General features: G+C 37.2%; 1 protein-coding gene across 2 annotated transcripts in view; it reads right to left on the bottom strand.

Annotated features, from left to right (window-relative positions):
* IGDCC4 (immunoglobulin superfamily DCC subclass member 4) overlaps positions 1-19,075 on the bottom strand; it is a 149,079-nt gene extending 130,004 nt beyond the window's left edge. For both annotated transcript variants that reach the window (XM_053718539.1, XM_053718540.1), the window contains exon 1: positions 18,916-19,075. In XM_053718539.1, the coding sequence (XP_053574514.1) occupies positions 18,916-18,985 (70 nt within the window). In that variant the 5' untranslated portion in view covers positions 18,986-19,075. The remainder of the gene's footprint in view (positions 1-18,915) is intronic.
* Between the last annotated feature and the right edge of the window lie 5,331 nt (positions 19,076-24,406).

Below are 24,406 nucleotides of genomic sequence, written 5' to 3'. Positions count from 1 at the left end.
GAATTTTGGAAGGGGCGCAGGAGTTTCCTCCTCAGTCCTACTGGTAGATGCAATAAGTACGGATCCCACTTAGTCATGAATGATTTAATTCTAACATCACGGTCACTTTGTGTGTCTGCGTGTTCTGCCAGAAACTGTTGATGTATAGCATGGGTTAGTTTTTTAAAAGGAGGCTCTCTGTTCTTGGCCCAATACTGCAGGATTCATTTCCTAGCCACCAGCACCACCATATTAGAGAATTTTCGGTGTTTTAGTGGTAATGAGATGTCTTGAAAGAAAAATATGACGGCTGCATTTAAAGTTATATGAGCTGTGAGTACCTTAGACAGCCAAAATCTAACCTTGCCCCAAAACCTCTGCAGCTTAGGGCAGTCCCAAACTAGGTGTGTCCAGTCCGGGGCAGACAGTGAACATTTGGGGCAGTCACTCGCCGCATCTTTTACCCATTTAGCTCTGATTGTCGGCGTTATGTATGCGTGATGTAAGAATTTTATTTGTGTTTCTCTCAAGCTCGCGGACAAAGTCGTTTGTCTGACTGTAGCTATACTACCCAAGATGTGTTCTGTTGTGACCTCAGGCACCCTTTGCCCCTGCCACTTAGTAATGATGCCCTGCAGTGTTTGCGTTTCATGGTGTGTGACTATTGCCTTATAAATGGGAGAGATTGAGTGGTTACCCTGGGAGGCCAAATTACATAGAGCGACAATTTTGTTAGTGGTTGGCGAGGTCAGTCCCTCAGTCAGAAGAGTTTGTGTGTAATGTCTACTCTGGAGATAGGCAAATCTGTGTGAGGCTGGGAGGGTGTATTGTGTTTGAAGGTCGGAAAAGGGAAGTGTCTGTTGTGTCGTAGGATTGATCAGTTGTGCTATCATAGTCAGTCCTTGGCGTTCCCAATGTTTAAAGGCAGTGGTGGTGTATCCCGGGAGAAAGTTAGGATTCCCTTGAAGTGGTAAGTATTTGCTAAATTTGAACTCCATCCCCCATGTTTTGCAAAGTTTGGTCCAGGCTCTCAAGGTGTCCCTAAATAGTATATTGTGTTTTACGTGTGGGGGGAGCGAGGCTAGAGAGGTATATGGCAAGAAGGCCGGATGTATAGGTGCTAGGAGTTCTTTCTCTACGGGGGGTGAAAAATAATCTGATTGCGTTAGCCACCCTACGACTATTTTTGTTAGGGATGCCCAGTTGTACCACCTAAGATTGGGAAGACTAAGTCCACCAGAGTCCACTGACATTGCGAGGTGGAGCCTGTTAATTCTTGGTTTCTTATACTGCCAGACGAAGTTACCAAACATAGTCGTCAAGGTATTTAAATCACGCTTAGTCAGTAGTAGAGGAAGCATTTGGAGGGGGTAGAGTAGTTTTGGTAAGATAATCATTTTCAAAAGATGAATTCTCCCCGTAAGGGATAGTGGCAAGTTTCTCCAGCCTGCCAGCTGGTTTTTAACAAGGGTTAGGGTTCTACTTATATTTAGATGGTACAACTTGTTCATGTCAGTGTGTAGCTGTATCCCCAAGTATGTGAAAGTGCCAGAGGTCACCTTTAGGCCTGTGTCATGCAGTTGTGTTTTCTTAGTGTTCCGTAACCATGTAAGTTCAGATTTATCTAAGTTGATTTTGTAACCAGAGATCGCACTGAATTTATCTAAGATACACAGGAGTTTGGGTATATTAATATGTGGGTTAGAGACATACAGAAGTAGGTCGTCAGCATATAAAGATAGGTGTACTGTCTGTTTATGAATTTTTAGACCTTCACTATGTTGGCGGATGTAACATGCGAGCGGTTCCATTGCCAAGTTGAAGAGCAGCGGGGAAAGAGGGCATCCCTGCCTGGTTCCCCTTTCCAATAGGAATGAGGGAGACACCTGACCATTGATAATAATGGAGGCTGAGGGTGAAGCATAGAGTTGTTGGAGTGCATTGAGAAAATTCCCTGAGATGCCAAATCTGTCTAGTGAGGTTAAGAGGTGGTCCCACTCTATTCGATCGAACGCTTTTTCAGCGTCGATGGCGAATAGGCATGCGTCTATATTGGGTTTCTGGTGTTCTGAATAGTGTGTGTTATTGTAGTGAGATATGACTGCCAGTGTTTTTCTGATGTTGATCACTGAGGTTCGTCTTTTAATAAAGCCTGTCTGATCTGGATGAACCAGATCAGGCAGTATCTCAGCTAGCCTGTCCGCCAGTATCTTAGTATATAACTTATAGTCGCTGTTAAGCAGCGAGATTGGTCTATATGAGGAGGGCATTGTATGATCCTTATTCGGCTTTTGGAGAACGCATATGTTGGCGTCAGTGAATCTCGTATCTGGGGTAGAAGTCCCTAGAAGGTAGTTGGTGTATGTGGAAGCTAGCGTTGGGGCTATGTCAGTGCTAAGAATCTTGTAGTACTCAATAGGAAGGAAGTCTGGGCCTGCGGCTTTCCCTATTTTTGAGCTGCTAATGGCTCTCAGCACTTCCTGCACTTGTATGGGGGAGTTTAAGCTCTCTCTCTGGGATTCAGACAGTCGAGGTAGCAGTATGTTGTTCCAGAACGCATGCTTGTCCGTTTCTTCAATGGTCTGACTAGTGTATAATGCTTTGTAATAAGTTATGAACTCCCTCATTATATCCTTTGTATCAGTCTTAAGGTGTGTCCCAGATTTGATTGCAGATATGAAGGATTTAGGTGTATGAATTTTGACCAGATTTGCTAGGAGTCTGCCTGCCTTGTTACCGTGCCGGTAGAACCTGCCTTGTCTATGTATGTTAAATATATGGTCTAAAATTTGTAGGTGTGAGTCCCGTTCTTGTTTGGCATCATAATATTTCTGGCGATTCTGTGCTGTGGGGTTATTTAAGTAGGTGTTGTAGGTAGAAGTCAGGTTAGAAAGAAGTTGTGTGGCGGTTTTCTTCTGCGACTTAGAATGGTGTGCTGTGTAGGCTGTAATTCTGCCTCTAATAACTGTTTTGGATGCGTGCCAGAATAGGTCAGTGTTAGTTCTATGGCTGTCGTTGTCAAAGGTGTATTCCAGCCAGAAGGCCTTCAGTTGTTGTCGAAATTCTGCGTTAGTGTACAGATATGAGGGGAACTTCCAAGGCTTTTTAAAAGGTGATGTTTTGAGGAGTTGCAATGTTAATTTTATGGGAGCATGATCTGAAATTGTGATTGGGAGAATGGAGGTGTTCAGTATGTTAGGAGTGAGTTGAGGGGATGTGAGGAAGTAGTCAATGCGTGAGAAAGTGTGGTGTGTTTTCGAGACACAGGTATAGTCTTTGTGGTCAGGGTGTTGTAGTCTCCAAAGATCGTGTAGTCCCAACCCCTCTCTAAACGCTGATATGATCTGTGTTTCTTGTTTGTGTTTGGGGTGCAGTCTTTGCTTTGAAGAGGAGCAAGTTTGGTCATAGAATCTGTCTAATGGGCACGCTTGCGCCATATTGAAGTCTCCCCCCACTATAACATGGGAGTCTGAGTGTTGGGCAATGAGTGACTGCATAGATGCCCAGAACTTCACATCGGAGTGATTGGGCCCGTACACATTACATAATTGGAGTTTGTAGTCCTTGGAGTGTATGGAGGTGAAAATGTAACGTCCCCCGTCATCTATTTTTGTATTAGAGAATGTTATACGTAGATTTTTCCTTACTAAGATTGCCACTCCACATCTCCTTCCCCCTGAAGGTGAGTAGAGGATGTGCCCCACCCACCGTATTTTAAGTTTTTCATGTTCCTCAGCAGTGAGGTGTGTCTCTTGCAACATAGCTATGTCTGCATGTATGGATAGCTCTAATATTGTTATTGTTATATTAGATGCAAAAAGAAGCATCAAGTTACAAGTTAATTCTTTGTTATTATATACTATTATTTACAAACTTGAAGGATGTTTTGCAATTATTTTACAAGGTCATATATTTATTGCATTGTCGATTCTTAGATACCGAAGATCAATTCTACAAATTCAGGTCAACAGCATTGTCATTATCTGGAGGTTTGAAAGAGCATTCAGTTCTCAAGGTACAATTCCTACACACCAAATTCAATCTATCGAGTTCAAATGAGTTATATGTAAAACTTCCACTCATTATTTACATCATAAGCATCTCTATAAATAGAAACCATGCATATAAAGGTAATCTCCCATTACGTTAGGGGCCTCAACTCCAATATTAAAGGTAAAAAAGCCCTAGTAGATTAAAAATCCCTAAAAGCCCAAATAGTCATGCTTACAAGAGACCCATTTGTTTCTCATTCTACCCCTAAATATTGGGAAATATAAAACTATCATTGGAGGTGACTTCAACATGACACTAGATGATGATTTAGACAAATCCTCCACAAATATATATATAAAATTAAGGCCTACAACTGCTCAGCAGTTATTGAAAGATCTTCTTTTAGATTACAACCTAATAGATTGTTGGAGAGCATTAAATAGAGGTACATGTGACTACACCTTTTATTCACCTGTACGTGGCACACACTCTAGGATAGACCTTATATTACTTAGTCAAATTATGCTTCCATTAGTGATATCAGCTAATATTTACAATTCCTCTTGGTCAGATCACAATATGGTCATGATCGAGTTTGAAGGACTGATAAACCGAACCAGAATTAGATCATGGAACCTACCCCCTAGCCTATTACAAGATGATATTTTACTTCAGAAATTACAACAACATATCACAGAATTTATGGCCATCCATGAAGGTATTACTTCTAACCCACTTTTTGTATGGGGAGCCCTCAAAGCATCCATCAGAGGTTTATTAATAGCAGAGTCCAGTAGATTAAAAAAATCACAAGGCTAAAATAAATGAGCTTAGAAGAGATATAACCTCACTGAGAACACAAGTATAAAAAAATCCCAACAAGCATTAATGAACACACTCAAAACGAAAAATGAGGAACTTAACCAACTTTCAAATAAAGAAGTCATTTATGCAATAAAAGCGATTGATACAAGATATTACATATATGGGAACAAACCACATAGGATGCTAGCAAATAAAATAAAAGACAACTAGGGCAACCACAATTCCGCAAATTCAGCAGCCCAATGGGAAAGTCACAAATGACCCCCTACAAATAGCTAATATATTCGCAGACTTTTATAATAACCTCTACAATTTAAAAAAATCCCCAAAAAGGAGCTAATATACCACAGGAGTTAGACACTTTTTAGAAACAAGCTCAATTAAGATAATTTCTAGAGAGGAGTTAGAGATATTAATTGCTCCAATAACATTGCAAGAAGTCTCCCTAGCCATTAAATAACTAAAAAGAAATAAAGCCCCGGGTCCAGACGGATTCCCAGGATGTTTTTATAAAGACTTACAACTATTCTTAGCACCACAACTAGTTAACATATTTAATCACATTTTGCAAGGTTCTGATATACCTCCTGATCTTCTAATAGCAAGAATAACAGTAGTACTGAAACCTGGGAAAAACAGACAACTATGTCAAAATTATCGACCAATCTCCCTTATAAACCAGGACCTTAAACTACTCACGAAGATTTTAGCAACTCGACTAGCCATTCCCATTAAGAAATTAGTAGACACAGATCAAGTGGTAGGATTTATCAAACAAGGGGAAGCCCCAGACAACATTCATAAAATTATTGACTTAATAAATATAGCAACTATTAAAGAAATGCCTTCTCTGTTCCTAACCTTGGACACAGAGAAGGCATTTGACAGAATTAATTGTGACTATATGCATGCAGTGCTGAATAAGATAGGGATCAGAGGACCATTCCATGACAAAGTTATATTCAAACCCTGAAGCATTTATTAGGCTCTCGGGCTACCAGTCGAAACAAATAAGACTCTGTAATGGGACAAGGCAAGGATTTCCGCTATCCCCACTCCTCTTTGTGATCTGCATTGAGCCGTAAAAATTAGAGATGATCCAGATATTACAGGGATAGTACATGGCAGTGGTGAATATAACAATTCCCTATTTGCTGATGATATTATTCTCTCATTAACTAAACCCCTACTTTCCCTCCAGCCACTATATTCAATACTAAACAAATTTGGCCAATTATCGGGATATAAAATAAATGAAGACAAATGCGAAGCCTTAAGCTTAAAATTGCCACAACACACGAAAACACTATTGGAGCTAAATTTTTCATTCTCCTGGACTAAGAAATACCTCACATACTTAGAGATAAACCTCACTAATGATGTACACACACTATACAGAGCCAATTACATTCCTATGTATGCTCATATTAGAAACCTCTTAGAAAAATGGACTAAACATAATATTTCTCTATATGGCAGAATTATAACAGTCAAAATGACGATTTTACCCAAATTACTCTATTTATTTAGATCCTTGCCGATTTCAATACCAATATCGGAGCTACATAAAATGCATAGAGAAATCCTACAGTTTGTGTAGCAGGGAAAAAAATGCAAGGATTAACAAACTTTTGATGATGAGACATAAAAGTGGAGGAGGAATAGGACTACCAAATTTAATATCATATTATTACTCAGCAAGAATGGCCCAAACTATTCAATGGTACAAAATAAATAATACATCACAATAGGTTCAAATTGAAAAGGACATAATAGGCTTAGGTAGTTTAGACAAAATATTATGGGCAAGCAAACAAGATAGACCACCACACATAAAACAATACATCTCTATCAATCATACCACCTTTATATGGGATAAATTGACCTTGACATACCCCTTACTAAGTAGAAGATCTAAGATCACCACACTAATAACAATTGGATCTGTAATAAATACACAAATCCAAAAGAAATGGGAAAATAAGGAATTATACAAAATTGCAGATGCTCTTATAAATTATAAAATTATCACTATAGAACAATATGCTGATCTAGGTACATCAGAACAAAATGTATGGTTTTACTACCTTCAGTTAAAATCCAGAATACAAGAAATAATAGGATTTGATAAAGCCCCTAATAATACCTTATTCGAAACACTATGTCTGAGTAAAAGTGCTAGAAGAGGTATAATATCAACACTATATCCAATATTCAATGTAACAGATAATGATAAGAAGATCTCCATTATGTTGAAATGGGAAAGATAATTAGATAAATCTTGACTGGTAGAAACATGGATAACAAATATTAACAGAGGTCTATCTTTTTCTCCCAATGCCACATTAAAAGAAAATTTCTTAACCCCTTAATGACCACAGCACTTTTCCATTTTCTGTCCGTTTGGGACCAAGGCTATTTTTACATTTTTGCGGTGTTTGTGTTTAGCTGTAATTTTCATCCTACTCATTTACTGTACCCACACATATTATATACCGTTTTTCTCGCCATTAAATGGACTTTCTAAAGATACCACTATTTTCATCATATCTTATAATTTACTATAAAAAAATTATAAAATATGAGGAAAAAATTGAAAAAAACACACTTTTTCTAACTATGACCCCCAAAATCTGTTACACATCTACAACCACCAAAAAACACCCGTGCTAAATAGTTTCTAAATTTTGTCCTGAGTTTAGAAATACCCAATGTTTACATGTTCTTTTCTTTTTTTGTAAGTTATAGGGCCATAAATACAAGTAGCACTTTGCTATTTCCAAACCATTATTTTTCAAAATTAGCGCTAGTTACATTAGAACACTAATATCTTTCAGGAATCTCTGAATATCCATTGACATGTATATATTTTTTTTTAGTAGACATCCCAAAGTATTAATCTAGGCCCATTTTGGTATATTTCATGCCACCATTTCACCGCCAAATGCGATTAAATACAAAAAAATCGTTCACTTTTTTACTAATTTTTTCACAAACTTTTGGTTTCTCACTGAAATTATTTACAAACAGCTTGTGCAATTATGGCTTAAATGGTTGTAAATTCTTCTCTAGGATCCCCTTTGTTCAGAAATAGCAGACATATATGGCTTTGGCGTTGCTTTTTAGTAATTAGAAGGCTGCTAAATGCCACTGCGCACTACACGTGTATTATGCCCAGCAGTGAAGGGGTTAATTATGGAGCATGTAGGGAGCTTTTAGGGATAATTTTAGCTTTAGTGTAGTGTAGTAGACAACCCCAAGTATTGATCTAGGCCAATTTTGGTATATTTCATGCCACCATTTCACCGCCAAATGCGATCAAATTAAAAAAAACGTTAAATTTTTCACAATTTTAGGTTTGTGCAATTATGGCACAAATGGTTGTAAATGCTTCTCTGGGATCCCCTTTGTTCAGAAATAGCAGACATATATGGCTTTGGCGTTGCTTTTTGGTAATTAGAAGGCCGCCAAATGCTGCTGCATTTCACACGTGTATTATGGCTAGCAGTGAAGGGGTTAATTATATAGCTTGTAGGGAGCTTGCAGGGTTAATTTTAGCTTTAGTGTAGAGCTCAGCCTCCCACCTGAAACATGAGACCCCCTGATCCCTCCCAAACAGCTCTCTTCCCTCCCCCACCCCACAATTGTCCCCGCCATCTTAAGTACTGGCAGAAACTCTGCCAGTACTAAAATAAAAGCTATATTTGGGCTTTTTTTGTGTGTTTTTTAGCATATTTACATATGCTGCTGTGTAGGATCCCCCCTTAGCCCCCAGCCTCACTGATCCCCCACCAAAGAGCTCTCTAACCCTCCCCCTCTGCCTTAATGGGCGCCATCTTGGGTACTGGCAGCTGTCTGCCAGTACCCAGTTTAGTGAAAAAATTTGCCTTTTTTTTTTAAAAAAAAGCCCTTTTCTGTAGTGTAGCTTCCCCCCCCCCCCCCCCCAAGATCAACCCCCCACCCCTTCCAGATCTCTTAGCTGTTTATTTACAGCTTTCAAAACGTTTTATTTTTTTACTTTGAAAGTTTATTTTTCTGTAGTGTAGCGGTTCCCTCCCACTCCTGCCCCGTGCACGCGCCCGCCCGCCGCCCCCCATGCACGCGCGCGCTCCCGTGTGCGCTCCCGCCCCTCATCCCGCCCCCTCCACTCCACTCGGCACATCGATGGCCGCCCACCCGCCTCCCAGTCTTGCTCCCACCCACCAACGATACCGGCCACCGATGTCCGGTGCAGAGAGGGCCACAGAGTGGCTCTCTCTGCATCGGATGGCCAAGGGGGGTTATTGCAGGATGCCTCGATATCGAGGCATCACTGCAATAACCGGAAAGCAGCTGGAAGCGAGCAGGATTGCTTCCAGCTTCTTTCCAGACCAAGGACGTACGCCACACGTCCTCGGTCATTAACTGTATTTTTTTTGAAGACGTGTGGCGTACGTCCTTGGTCGTTAAGGGGTTAAAAGTTGCATATAAATGGTATATCTAGTTGAAAACTATACAGTGAGCATAGGAATAGGGTGCGCTGGGAGAAAGGAAAACAAGGGGGGTGGGAGGGAGGAGTATAAAACTGATTTTTGGCAATGAATGGTAATGTGTATTGTCAATATAGACGTGACAAGTGACAATATGGCAAGTGACGATATAAATATCTATATGATACAGAATAAATAATATATATATATAAAAATATATAACAACCTCACGGAGACAATATGAAACAAGAAACCAAAATATTGATATAAGTGAAAAAAATAATAATAATAATAAAGTTCACTGCGTGATTGTGAGAACAGTTCGTGATAGAGCGAGCAAGGTCCGCTTATAAAAAAAAATATGTATTAGAGTGGGGGCTGCTTTTCTTGAGGCCGATGGTGAGTCAGTAGATCTAGATAGTGCGAACAAAAAAGAAAGCGCCTCATAGTGTAGATAACTCAAAACATTCATGAAGCAGTGTGATGTGAAACAAGTGAAAAGGTACTCACAAGGATTGTAGCACTCTGGCCTACTAACCTGAGGAAACGGCCAGGAGCTTACGGCCGAGAAACGCGTTTTAAGCTCAAAGAAATTCATTTTATTTCCACACTCGGATGTTTTAGTACCTCTTTTGCTTGGGAAAGTGGACTACATCTCCACTGTGGGTACTACACTCCCAGCATTTGTTTCAAACCAGTTGCAGCGCTCACGGCGCAATCCGATTTCCGGCTCTTTATTAGAACTGTTCCGACAGCCACATCCAGACAGAAGGAGTCTTTGTTCCTGTTGTGGAGAATCAGCAGCCGGTCCTGTTGCCAACCAGACTGCATTTCCTTTCAGTGTACTGACTGCTGTGAAACATCAGCCTGCCTGTTTGCACTTCTTATACTAAGAGTGCTACTATCCTTGTGAGTACCTGTTCACTTGTTTCACATCACACTGCTTCACGAATGTTTTGAGTTATCTACACTATGAGGCCCTTTCTTTTTTGTTTCCGCTATATAAATGGTATATCTATCCTACAAGATACACTAAATCGGAGGAGGTAAATAAACAACTTTGCTATAGAGGTTGCGGAGAAGTTGGCTCCCATATATATACATGGTGGTATTGCGATAAAGTTAGAAGAATTTGGGATAAGACCTCAGAATTTCTTAGCTTAATATTAGAAAAATAAATTGCCCTGACCCCAGAACAAGTTTTACTTCACTTCCCAGTAGAGGGCACACTAAAGAAATTCTCTAAATTAATAGCTATGATTTGTACCATAACACGTTTATGTATAGCTAGATTTTGGAAACTGGAACCTCCTAAGTTTGACCATATTAAAAGAAAGATCAAATACCATTATAATATGTCTAGTGCTTCTGCTGCCCTCTTAAACAACAAAGACCGATTCCTAGAACAATGGGAACCATATATTATGTATCTTGAAGCTGATCATAGAACAAGACATTTAGAAAGACAAGAGCCAGAGATAACTAAAACTGTTAATACAAACATTACTAATAACATTGTCACAACAAATAACGAGATATAGTGACAATATCCTAAAAAGGGTACCACTGAGTAGATTGTATTGGTGGAGGGACAGAATTTTGTTCTTTTTTTTCTTCTCTATATTGCAATAAATGTTTAATTTAATAGGTTTATTAGATGCCATGATGATATGATCTTTTGAAACACAGAAGAAAAAGTAAAGACTTTAGCCATGTGATATGATTGCAAGACTCAACACCTCTATTATACTTGTAACATTGACTTGATGAAAAGATTGAAGATTGTATTTTGTAATTTTTATTTTGGAAAACTCAATAAAGAGATTTCAACAAAAAAATAAATACAAAATAATTGCACTCAAAGTACTAGACAATTAAAAACAGTGCTTTATAAAGGCAGTGTCCAAACTTAACACTGCCATATTCCGCTCAGTCATTGGTTGCACACTCTAGCAACTCCTTTTTAACCCTCCCTAAGTGGGCTCAGCGGAGAAAAAAAGTTAGATTAGAATATGCTTTATGGAGACCAAAACTTTTACATTTCTTTTTTTTTTATTATTATATTTATTTTTGTTTAAGTCCAAGAATGTATAAGAATATACAACATAGTTATTGAGCAGCCACGTAGGGCGAAAAGAAAATAACTTACAGAGATTACACTTAAGTTAAACATCATAAATGAAAGAATTAGCATTTAACAATTTATTCTCACATAATCTCTTCTGTAGACTACTATGAGTACAGAAGGGGGTATACAATGTTGGGGGTTTTCCCCTTTTTTTTAACCTGTTAACAAAAAACAAAATATCACTCATAAAAGATTTGACTGAGAAGGGCTCAAAAGCGTATGCATATGACTATATATATATATATATATATATATATATATATATGTGTGTGTGTGTATATATACATATATATGTATGTGTTCAAATAGATATTTACTTATCTCAACACATAAATACATCTCTACACATATATAAACATGTATACATACACATATTTTGCCATATACCATATATCTTTTTAAAACCTTTATATATTTTATTATAAAGTGTATATTTCAAGTATTTCTATTAAAAACACATTAAATCATGTTAAAAATGAATAAAAACGTTATTGCATGTTTAAAGATATTTAGAAACATAGAAACATAGAAACATAGATATTGACGGCAGATAAGAGCCATAGGCCCAGCAAGTCTGCCCCACCTTACCTAACAGTATAAACTTATCTAGTTCGTAGGATAGCCCTATGCTTGTCCCATGCATTTTTAAAGTCCCCCACAGTGTTTGTTGTGGTCTGATGAGACCAAGATAAACTTATTTGGTTCAGATGGTGTCAAGCGTGTGTGGCGGCAACCAGGTGAGGAGTACAAAGACAAGTGTGTCTTAACTACAGTCAAGCCTGGTGGTTGGAGTGTCATGGTATAAGCCTGCATAAGTATTGTCGGCACTGGGGAGCTACAGTTAATTGACGGAATCATGAATGCCAACATGTACTGTGACATACTGAAGCAGAACATGATCCCCTTCCTTCGGAGACTAGGCCTCAGGGCAGTATCCAACATGATAACGACCCCAAACACACCTCCAAAATGACCACTGCCTTGCTAAAGAAGCTGAGGGTAAAGGTGATGAACTGGCCAATCATTTCTCCAGACCTAAACCCTATTAAGCATCTGTGGGACATCCTCAAACAGAAGGTAGGGGAGCGCAAGGTCTCTAACATCCACCAACTCCGTGATTTCGTCATGGAGGAGGGGAAGAGGACTCCAGTGGCAACCTGTGAAGCTCTGGTGAATTCCATGCCCAAGAGCGTTAAGGCAGTGCTGGAAAATAATGGTGGCCACACAAAATATTGACACTTTGGGCCCAATTTGGACATTTTCACTTAGGGGTGTACTCACTTGTGTTGCCAACGGTTTAGACATTAATTGCTGTGTGTTGAGTTATTTTGAGGGGACAGCAAATTTACACTATTATACAGGCTGTACACTCACTACTTTACATTGTAGCAAAGTGTAATTTCTTCAGTGTTGTCACATGAAAAGGTATAATAAAATAATTACAAAAATGTGAGGGGTGTACTCACTTTTGTGGGATACTGTATATATAAAAATATCTGTTTAAAAATAAAAAGCTGGTTTTACCTGTTTACCCTCTTACTGAAAATTCCATTACTTAAGTGATGGTTTTAGAAAATTTATGTAAATAGGAAGGATTTGAAAATAAAAATTCTCCCATTAGGGAGTGGACAGATAGGTACTAAAATGTTCAGTGTCCATTGTTCTCTTTAAAGGGACACTGAAGTAAAAATTAAACTTTAATGATTCATATAGAGCATGCAATATTACACAACTTTCCAATTTATTTCCATTAACAAAATGTGCACAGTCGTTTTTTATTTACACTTTTTGAGTCACCAGTTCCTATTGAACATGTACAATAATTCACAGGATATACATATATGCATTTGTGATTGGCTGATGGATGTCACATGGTACAGGGGGAGTGGAAATAGACATGACTTTGAAATTTGTGAGAATATTTTTTTATTATATTGCGAGCGGACATGATCCGATATTGAGGATCATGTCCGCTGCATTTATCATTGCACCAGCAGTTTTGCAGATTCGTGGCCAATCGGCTGCTAGCAGGGGGTGTCAATCAACCCGATCGTATTTGATTGAGTGGATTTCTGTCCGCCGCCTCAGAGCAGGCGGACAGGTTATGGAGCAGCGGTCATAAATTCTGTTTCCAGCAAGCCTGAAGACTCGCGGGAAACACGGGCCATCAAGCTCCATACGGAGCTTGATAAATATGCCCCTAAATGCTTTTGCATTGTCTTTTTATCATACATTTGGTGGTTATGCAAATCTACTGTATTTACTGGTCCTTTAAGTATTGGTCTCACTGTGTATATTGAGATAATTACTGTAAATATTTCACATTCCAATATTCTGCACATAGCAGAATATGTTCTAAGTATTTTTAAATAGATATTCAGATAGATAGATAGATAGATAGATAGATAGATAGATATGTATACAGTATATATATATATATATATATAATCATAAGTATGTATAGGTATAGATATATATTGTACCAAAATACTATCAGATATATGTAGAGATATGTATTTATGATAAATAGAACATATTCTGCTATGTGAAGAATATTGGAATGTGAAATATTCATATTTTCATGTCGGGTTAGTGCACTTGAGAATATGCAATCGGGTTTGCATGAGTATGGTGTTTTCTTGCTCCATTGACTTCTAGGGGGGAATACGTTAACGCAGTCGCAATATTCTAACTTTGTATTTTTTAATGTATCAGGTTAGAGAGCGCAAACAAAAACCTTTTACTTACGACTTGCAATACGAGCACTTCTAGCGGAGTTAGCAAGCAAGTGGGAGCAATAAATAATGCTCCACTCATAATCTGGCCGTTAATAGGGGTTAGCTATTTTCCATACTCTGCAGTTGCTATAACAAGTAATTGAAAACACATTAAAGGAACAGTGCACTATAAAATTGGGAAATTGTACATTTAGGTATATTTTTGTATATGAAATAGCTGTTACTGCTAATTGAAACCACAACCCATACAATGGGCTGATCTTGCAGGGAGAGAAAATCTAAATACATTATCTGTCAATTATTACACAAAGTCATACTTATATTCTTTATTACTGTTTACTCTAAGTCCAATACTTAGGGCCCGATGATCTAAACTTTGCCAGATCAGACATGTTTTTCCTTGCTAACCCTCGCTGGGGCTGCCCTGGTGGAATTATTGTTACAAAGGCACAGTTCCTGTGAGTGGCGAGATGCCTCCTATTGAAAGTAATAGATCTTGTTGGAAAGGGAAACTTTGCTCTGGAGAGCGAAGTTATCAGTAAGCAGGGGGCGCACTTTAAAAAGTAAATCCAGCAGCCAATATAAATCACATCACACTGCTTTCTGCGTATAGCGTCTTACAATCAGCTATAATTTCATATGCATGTTTTTCTATCAGGGCTATAAATATTTTGAGTGTTTAAAAAAAAACTCAACACCTTTTATTTTGCGGGGAAAAAAATTAATTATGGAATTACGCTGGGATTAGAGAGACAATTTCATATACACCTATGGAACGCTCATGTTCAGCCAATTTTACGAGAAAACAACAATCACGCTTTGTATTTTGTACTTGTGTTTTTGCGTATCCAGTATACTTAAATTACGATTTATGCTGTGCATATTTAATGCAATTTATTCCTGTCTATTCCTGTTTTTGATAAAACACAATTTTTGGTGAAGAATGTTGTTACGATTTTTGATGTACCTTAACGATAATGTTTTTTTCCTGCATATATTTGTGTGAATGGTTCAATTATTAACTTTGTAAATACAAATTTTATTGTGCACCTTTGTAATGTATGCATCTCCTTCCCATACGAAAATGAAGAATACACCCTTTAGTGAGACACCCTATTTTCAGGGTAAAAAGGGGCTTTACATCATTCCACCAGGGAAATAGAAGGACTGGTGAGCATTCTTTAATAATCTCGCCAGCCCAGAGACCTTTAGATGATTGGGCACATAGAGAGAACAAGGAAACATTAACTTTTTAGTACCTTCTATGTCACAGCCCCAACTTGAAGCATTATTTTATCTAAACATTCCTGTTTACATGGGGTTTTTTTGCAACCAGAACTTAAGCTCAGAAATGTTCAGTAAAGGGGGGATAGAATTGGCAAAATCAGCTATTTTAAATGAGAAAATAAAGGTAAAGGAGTACACTGTCCCTTTAAGGGGAAAACTATTTTAGAGTACACTGTCCCTTTAAATATGAAAATGCATATTAGCGCATTTTATTATTGCAGCTTCAAAGGATATGAAACTCAAAAAATTTATTCATTGATTCATTCAGATAGAGAATACGATTTTAAACAACTTTCCAATTTACTTCTATTATTTAATTTTCTTCCTTCTCTTGTTATCCTTTGCTGAAAGGTTTATCTAGGCAAGTTCAGGAGCAGCAGAGAACCTAGGTTCTTGCTGCTGATTGGTGACTGCATATGCATGCCTATTGTCATTGGCTCACCCATGTGTTCAGTTAGTAACCAGTAGTGCATTGCTGCTCCTTCAACAAATCATACCAAGAGAATAAAACAACTTAGATAATAGAAGTAAATTAGAAAGTTGTTTAAAATGATATTCTCTATCTGAATCACAAAATAAAAATTTTAGGTTCCATGTCCCTTTAAACAACTCCAACTTGGTGATTAAGCTATTAAAGGATATTTAGCTATTCATGAACATCAACATAAATGATTTATTAACATGAAAGGACCATGAAAAACCACAAAAAATGTTTATGATTCATATAGAATGTACAATTAAAAAAAAAACTTTGCAATTTACGTCTATTATCAAATTTACTTTGCATCTTTGTATTGTTTGTTGAAGTTCATGCAGGTAGGCTATATATAGCACACATGTGTCTGGGGTGATATAAGCAACATACATGTTATTCATGTGAAAGAGCACTGGTGCATATTACCTACCTAGGTATTCTCATAACTTGTAAGGTTTTGTTGCTGTTTTTTTTTTACTTTTTTTACTTTTTGGGTTTCATGTCCCTTTAATATATTAATTCCATCCTTCCACCTTTAGTAGTAAAAAGCAGTGTATTGAAAAAAGTGCTTCCTTTTTATATAAATGCATTTTAATCTCTGGTGCAAGTCCTGAACCCTGCTTTGTTTTTTTATTCAAAACTGAGACCAGGTGAACACAACCAATCATTAGTTATTTTCCCTGAGTTATGGACTTCAGTGTTAAACAGTGTACATTACATTGAACTCAATGGTTTAGGGAATACAACTACAGTGGCCATCATAAGAAAATGTATGTTACTTTATACAATTTAAAAGGGTCAGGGGGATAACTTGTGATGAAATAGGTGAAAGTGTCGCCCAAGGTGGCTCATGAGTTAATGCAACTGGGAGTAGCTACTAAGGGGTTAATTTAGAATTATTATAGTTTGAATTGCGGTGATTAAGTGTATCTACAATGTAATGTATGGTGGGGTGATCCCCAGTGAAAGAGTCTGATAAAAGAATTGAAGGAAAGCATTGTGGCCCCAGGGTCTTGGGTTGGACACCACTGTTATATACAAAGTGCTTTATTGCAATAACACAAGTTTGGGGACTGGTACACACTATTCGGCTCATAAGAATTTACATACAATGTGCCCTTTAGTAACTTTTAACCTTTTCACTGTCAGTAAGAAGGCAATAACGTTGTTTTTCTGTAGATTATGTAGCTTGCTTTGCAGTTTTTGCCAATCACTTTTATATCATTTATATCTTTAGCTTTAATCTCCCTTCAACTTTGCAAATCTCCCCCATGGTAATGAACAGGTTAAGCAAAGGGATACACCATATTAGTGTTTTAGAGATTGTTGCAGCTCAGTGACCTGTAGAGCTGCATGGTGGAGTCACTGTTAAATATTACCCCATCAGGCCTTGGGACAGGGGCTAAGATCTGACCTTTGACCACTATGTATTCTATATGCTATGTTAACTTCAGTTTGTTTTTTTCTTGGTTGGAAATAAAAATGTTGGTTGTACACCATGGGTTAGTTCTTGCTTAGCCTGTTCACTTATATAGAATGAGAAATGGAGGGGGTGTATTTTTTTTTACTATGTACTCTATATATCTTTATGACTGGAGTTGTTTTCTCTTAGTTTCCAAAGGCCAGAACATGTAACTGTAGTTAGCAACAATTCTATATACAACAGGGACAGTTCATTTTATTTAATATATATATACTGTATATTTTTTATTATTTTATTTTTATTTTAAGCTTATTTTCCATCTTTAAACTGTAATTCTGGGTATAATTTTTTTTTTAAAAGAACAGTGCTTTATCTTATCAAGTAAGACATATAAACCAGCAGTTAATATGCTAATTCCCTTTATACAAACCACACTATATGTTTGAATGCATCATTTCTATAGATAAACTGCAATATTAGACATAATGGATACATGCAGGATAAAAATACTTTAATGGACGAATAATACAGACTTGGTGACAGGAAATGCTGGAAGGTCCAACAGCACAAATACCCTGCATTCTCCACTGCACCATTCATTTTAATCTAAAATCAAACACAGAAATGCAAATACTTTTTTTAGTACCATAAGCCCCCTTTTATATCTTGGACCAGTATTATGGAAAGCGCAGCATCACTTGGTGATAGGATGGATGAGGATTTCAGGGAAAGAAATTTGGGTTCTGATTTGCTGTACTGGGACAGGCGGAAAATCGCAAAACCACTGTATTATCTTTAGGCTAATAGAGTCTCAGATGCACCTACTTAAACCATTGGTTGTCAGACAAGGCTGCGGTGCTTTGCATTTTAGTGAGTTCCAGCTGCCTCTGCCAGTCATAGGGATAAACCATTTGTTTTTGTATCAGGCCATACCCCTCTGTTGTATAAGAGGTGCCTTTTATATAAAGGTAATTAAAGTATAATCAACATAAATTGACATCTGTCAGTCTTTTTCCCTATGACTGTAACCAGTTTGCAGCAGAAATAACCAGTGTCAGTGATGTTTTGTGTCATTGTATTCGCTAGTGTGTGTAGATTAACATGTCGTGTTGTCAATGTAACAAGGTGTCAGATGAGTATGTCACAGTCATAGTGTGACAACCTTCTCAGTAACCCCATGTAACATATAGGAACTTACAGTGATATGTAAAATATGTAGCTGATGCAGAGAAGAAAAGAGAGTTCTTTTTTTCTAAACCCACTGGCTGTCAGAGCCATTCCTTTCTGTCACTCAGTGGGTTAACAAATGTGTCGATTGCTGCTTATTGCAGCAGCCTCTGCTGCTGAGACAGAAATCTGCTGCCAAGCTCCAGTTTACTTAACCATTGAGGCAAACTCAAATGGCACTGCATGGGTTAAAATCTACCCTAATATATAGATGCAGTTAGGAGCCACACATTGTGTCCGAATGTAGCAGCAAGTAGAGTGTCACTGTCACTCGGCAAACAGGGCATAGCTCAGGCCAGGGATGAACATCAGCTCCTCATGCATCTGTGACATCAGTCCCATAAACACATAGCATTATCCTATTCACTCACCTGCAGCCACCACCAGAACGCAGCCAGCCCAATGCAAGCCCCACAGCAGAGACAGCCTTCCCAGCGCCATGTAGGGTGCAGCTTCCCTCCCAGGCTGTCTGAGCCCCTCTCTCACCAGCTCAGGGATGCAGAGAGGGGCTCTCTCTCCCTCCAGTCAGACGCCATCTTGCATAAGTTTTTTTTTTTTTTATCTCCTTTTTAACCCCTTTCTGTTTGTTTAGGCAATTGCAATCTCTGCGTCCTTTTACTGCCATCTATTGGTTACCAAACCAGTCTGAGGACATGCTCACTGTCTCATTCTAACAAAGGCATCACATGTTTAGAAGACTGTTCCCCCCCTCCACTATTCACAGCAGGGGAACTTATTTTTTTTATTAAAGGGACTGATATAGAAGTGGGGCTTGCCAAGGAAATATCTGGAGAGGATTTAGATGTTGCTTTAAGGATTGCAGCATGAATAGATCTCAGAAAAGCAAGTGCAATGCTCTGCATGGAATACTGAATACAGATTTATATGATTTCTTTGTGATGCATTGTTGGCACCTCTCTCAAACAAGAGTCAATAAATACAAACTGTAGTGACAATTCTTTAGTTCCTGGTACACTGTTAATAGTCAGTCTAGAGTTAACTGCTTAAGAACCAGGTGCATTTTTTATGTTTCATATCAGGAATTTTATACAATTTTGGCATTAATCAGGAATTCCAGTTTTTATTATTTCATGTATAGGAGAAACAAGAAAACAGCGCATCCACGATTCTGTATGGACTGCTCAGGATTATAACCATCAAGCTAAATTTTGAGCTACAGGCATTTTTATCATCATTATCTTGTAAGTGCAATTTTATATATGTAGGTGTGTCTCCTGAATAAACTCTACTGTGAATCGTGGATGCGCTGTTTTCTTGTTTCTCCTATACATAGTTTTTGCCTCTACGGGACGCACACAGTGGAAGCCCCGTGATACACCAGCAGCACCTGATCAGATTCAAGCAAGATCTGTGGAGTTTCTGTAAGGAGACACCCGCTCCTTCCTTGTACTCGCTGTGGACATCGGCAAAACAGCTTCAACCTGAACTGAACCAAGTGCGGTCTGTAATCATTTTTTTGTATCTTGTTTGCCTTGGGAACCACTGCCAAAAAACTATAAAAGAACAATTGTGGTACAAATACGGAGCGGTAAAGGACTAATTGTAACTTTGTTTGTGGCTACACGCTTATATTAGGAGACGTGTATGACATTTTAACAGCAATTTTTATTTCCATGTTTTCTATTAATTTTTCTGACGATAATTGCTGTGTATAATATTTTCTCTTGGTATTTGCATTTATATTAACCCTATTGCAAATTAATACTTGAAAATACCTTAAATTACTCTATCTGGATAATACCCAGGGTCACTATAGACGTGTGCCTCCAATTGCAAACAGTAGCGCTGTTAGTATTCTCTCAAATTTTATTATTTCATGTAACACAAGTGTTATAGCTTTTGTTTCTCTGCAAACAATGTAAACATAATTGTCTAAGTATTTTTTTTTTATTTATTATCTGATTTGAAAAAAACGATGTATCTATTATGTTCTGAATGCATACATATAATAAAAATGCCAGCATTTAATTTACCAATCACATGTTAAAATTAAACTCCCCCACCAAAGAATATATTATATCATATTATATCGTATTGTGTTATGTGTTAGCTGTTTGCTAATGAACGTCCTTGTTTTATATCTAGACAAACAAGATAGATTTATAGATGATAGATATAAACAATTGATCATTCAATTGTTCAATCTACAATATGAATAATATCAGTTTATATCAATATTTTATACAGTCTATTACACAATAGTTATACCCATATCCTATACAAAAGACACGATTGTGTTTTTATTAAACATTATCAACATAACTTTTATTTTTATATTTTTAACAAACTACAAAATTTATATAAAACTTATTGAAAACACTAATTGCAATAGAATAGATATAGAGATTGCCTATACTACTATTATAGACTACTGTGTTTAAAGTTTTATATCTCAGCAACCACTCTTCATACAAACTTAAAACCTCATAGACAATGCAATCTTTATCCATGCTAAATTTCATAAGGATTGATGAAGCTGTTTATTCCAAAAATTGGGCTAATGATTTCCTTATCTCTTAACATTTCAGCATTTCCAGTCACCAAGTTGTACCACAAAACTGTCAGATTTGTCCACACAGTCCAAAGTTACAAATAATCTATCTATCTATCTATCTATCTATCTATCTATCTATCTATCTATCTATCTATAATATTCATTGGCAAAAATGTGCATTAAAGGGACAGTCAAGTCCAAACAGAACTTTCATGATTTAAATAGGGCATGTCATTTTAAGCAACTTCCCAATTTACCTTTATCACTAATTTTGCTTTTACTATTGGTATTCTTAGTTGAAAGCTAAACCTAGGAGGTTCATATGCTAATTTCTTAGCCATTGAAGACTGCCCCTAATCTGAATGCATTTTGACCACTAGAGGGCATTAGTAAATGTGTTTCAGATAGATTACATTGAGCTCATGCACCTGAAGTGACCTAGGAGTGAGCACTGATTGGCTAAAATGCAAGCCTCTCAAAATAACTGAAATAAGGGGGCAGTCAGCAGAAGCTTAGATACAAGATAATCACAGAGGTAAAAAGTATATTATTATAACTGTGTTGATTATGCAAAACTGGGGAATGGGTAATAAAGGGATTATCTTTCTTTTTAAACAACAAAAAATCTGGTGTTGACTGTCCCGTTAAAGCCAGAGTTTAAGTTATTTTTTTATCAAACAACTAAAAAGCAAGGAAATTCATAGCTTAAACTGCCTCCACTCCTCCACTTGGAAGCTTTCCATGATGAGAGAGAGATAGAGAGAGAGATAGAAATATATATATATATATATATATATATATATATATATATATATATATAGAGAGAGAGAGAGAGAGAGAGAGAGAGAGAGAGAGAGAGAGAGAGAGAGAATATCCCCTATATTTTGTTGTCTTTCATTTATGCAGTCAAGCTAGAAATTTTCTTAAAAAAGAAAAAGAGAGAGAACATTATCCCTAACAATGACTTACAAAACAGGTGAGACATACAACACAAAAAAATATCAAAATCATCATAAATCTAAACCTGTTTTTTATTCACTCTACTATTCAGAGACTGGTGGGTTATTATCAAAGCATCCCATATTAAAGTATGGGGTAGGAAGAAAAAACACCTAGCCTATAATTTAGGAAGAGACTCTGCTTGGGAGGAAACAAATACATTAAACTCGTAAAATATAATGAGTGTAATCATGAAAGACTAGATAAATTCCTTTCATTGTTTCACCATAGAGGCTTCATTATACCAGGCCAATAATGGAGCCAAAATCCCAGTATATAGAATGAGGTCTCACCTTAAACTTTTGAGACTTCTTCCTGAGCATGTAGGCCATATTATTAGCAAAATTAATCCAGTTATTTAAATAATGCTTGAAAACATTTTGTACGTTCTCTAGTTATGACAAATAAGGGGATTTATTATTCTGGATATGCTTAGGTTCTACCAGATAATACTCAATGGGTTTTAACAACATCAAATAAAGCCATCCCTGTTATTTTTAGGATTAGGCTAGAATTAAGGACCGACAAACTTACAATCATTATTTCAAGAACTAACTTTCTTTAGAAGAAACAACGTAAAATTCCTTAAGACTGTCTTATCCTTCTGTAAAGTCACAATACTTAGCTACTTTACCGTTTTCATTTACACTTCAAAATCTATTTCTAGACTTTCTCTGGTATTTCAAGAAAAATATCCTTGTAAAGAGATAATTCACCTGAGCATCAAAATGGCTAATACAATAAATTGCAGGACATGTTAAATATGTATATGTTGTTTTTGAAACAAATGGGGACCCTGTCTCCTGAGGTAGACAGACATTTATGATAACCACAGTATTTACAAAAACAGTTACTCCCAAAGAGACCATCTCCCTGGAATACTGAGATGATAGTAATCCAGATATGATCTGCAGGCACATAATTTAGGTAACCAGTACCCTAAGCAGTAGCACTAATGGTGTCATGTGAGTGAGACCTGGCAACAATAACTAAAGCAGAATGATCCATGACAACTGGATGGTGTTGAAAATCTTTCTGTCAAAGGAAAAAAAATGATAGATATGTACCCATGATGACATCTAGAAATAAATGCCAGTCTTGGAACAGGCCAACATTTAGACAGTTTGACTTAACCATTGTGTAGCTGATTGACCTGGATTACCATGGAATAGTGACAGGCTCCTAGTTCTTTTTATAATTCCTTTAACAGGATACTTTCCAGAACCCCGAAAATTAACTAGAATCTGATGCTTGCTCAAGAGGCAGACAGCACTCTGTAAAAGGTCAGTGTAGTTGTGGTAAGACCAAGAAAGGGGCTACAAAAAAAAGTAATAGTTTTATAGTGAAACAAACAATAATATACACACATACATACATAAACATATACACACACATATTATATATACAGTATCTCACGAAAAGTGAGTACACTCCTCACATTTTTGTAAATATTTTATTATATCTTTTCATGTGACAACACTGAAGAAATTACATTTTGCTACAATGTAAAGTAGTGAGTGTACAGCCTGTATAACAGTGTAAATTTGCTGTTCCCTCAAAGTCAATATTCTTGTATCTGTGTATATAAAAGTCTGGAGACTTGCTCCTATGTCCTCTTCCCTCTGATTTACCGACAATGCACAGCAGACAGCATATCCTAGTATTGTTTTGGGCCTATATTTATGTGAGTTGTTAGCAGTTCCATATACCCCTTTATTGAATATATATGGAACCGCTAACAACTCAGATAAATATAGGCTCAAAACAATACTAGCCCCTTAATGACCACAATGTACCCTGTATGTCACTGGTCGTTAAGGGTTTTTTCAGGACATAATAGCACAAGTCTAGCAAAAACACACTATTAATGCCCTCTCTCCAGCAGGCTTTGTGGAATAGAGCAGTCTCAACGCTGGTGGCAAGACCGCGTTATAAAACAATCAAGTCCCAAAAAATGGCCAGCGACATACAGGGTACGTCGCTGGTCCTTAAGGGGTTAAGATATGCTGTCTGCTGTTAATTGTCGGTAAATCAGAGGGAAGAGGATATAGGAGCAAGTCTCCAGACTTTTATATACACAGATACAAGAAGATTGACTCGCTCCCACAGACACCAGGGGTTAATTACACGGTAGTCATATTGACTTAGCTCACAATTTGGGATTTAAAAGAATACTGTGAACATCAGGGCTTTATAGATTACCTTGAAAAATGGACATTTATATATGGATGGAAAAGTGCATAAAGGACTTACTCCCATTTTTTATTCTAGGGAGTCTTTTTGTATTCAGTGACCGGTCACTAGGGCAGCATGATGCACCTTGCTTAGAGTTTTATGTTTTATTATTA

The sequence above is a fragment of the Bombina bombina genome, chromosome 6, assembly GCF_027579735.1.
Source record: "Bombina bombina isolate aBomBom1 chromosome 6, aBomBom1.pri, whole genome shotgun sequence".
In the NCBI taxonomy this organism is placed as follows: Eukaryota; Metazoa; Chordata; class Amphibia; order Anura; family Bombinatoridae; genus Bombina; species Bombina bombina.
Note: the sequence above shows the minus strand (reverse complement) of the source record. Positions and strands in the feature narration are given on the sequence as shown.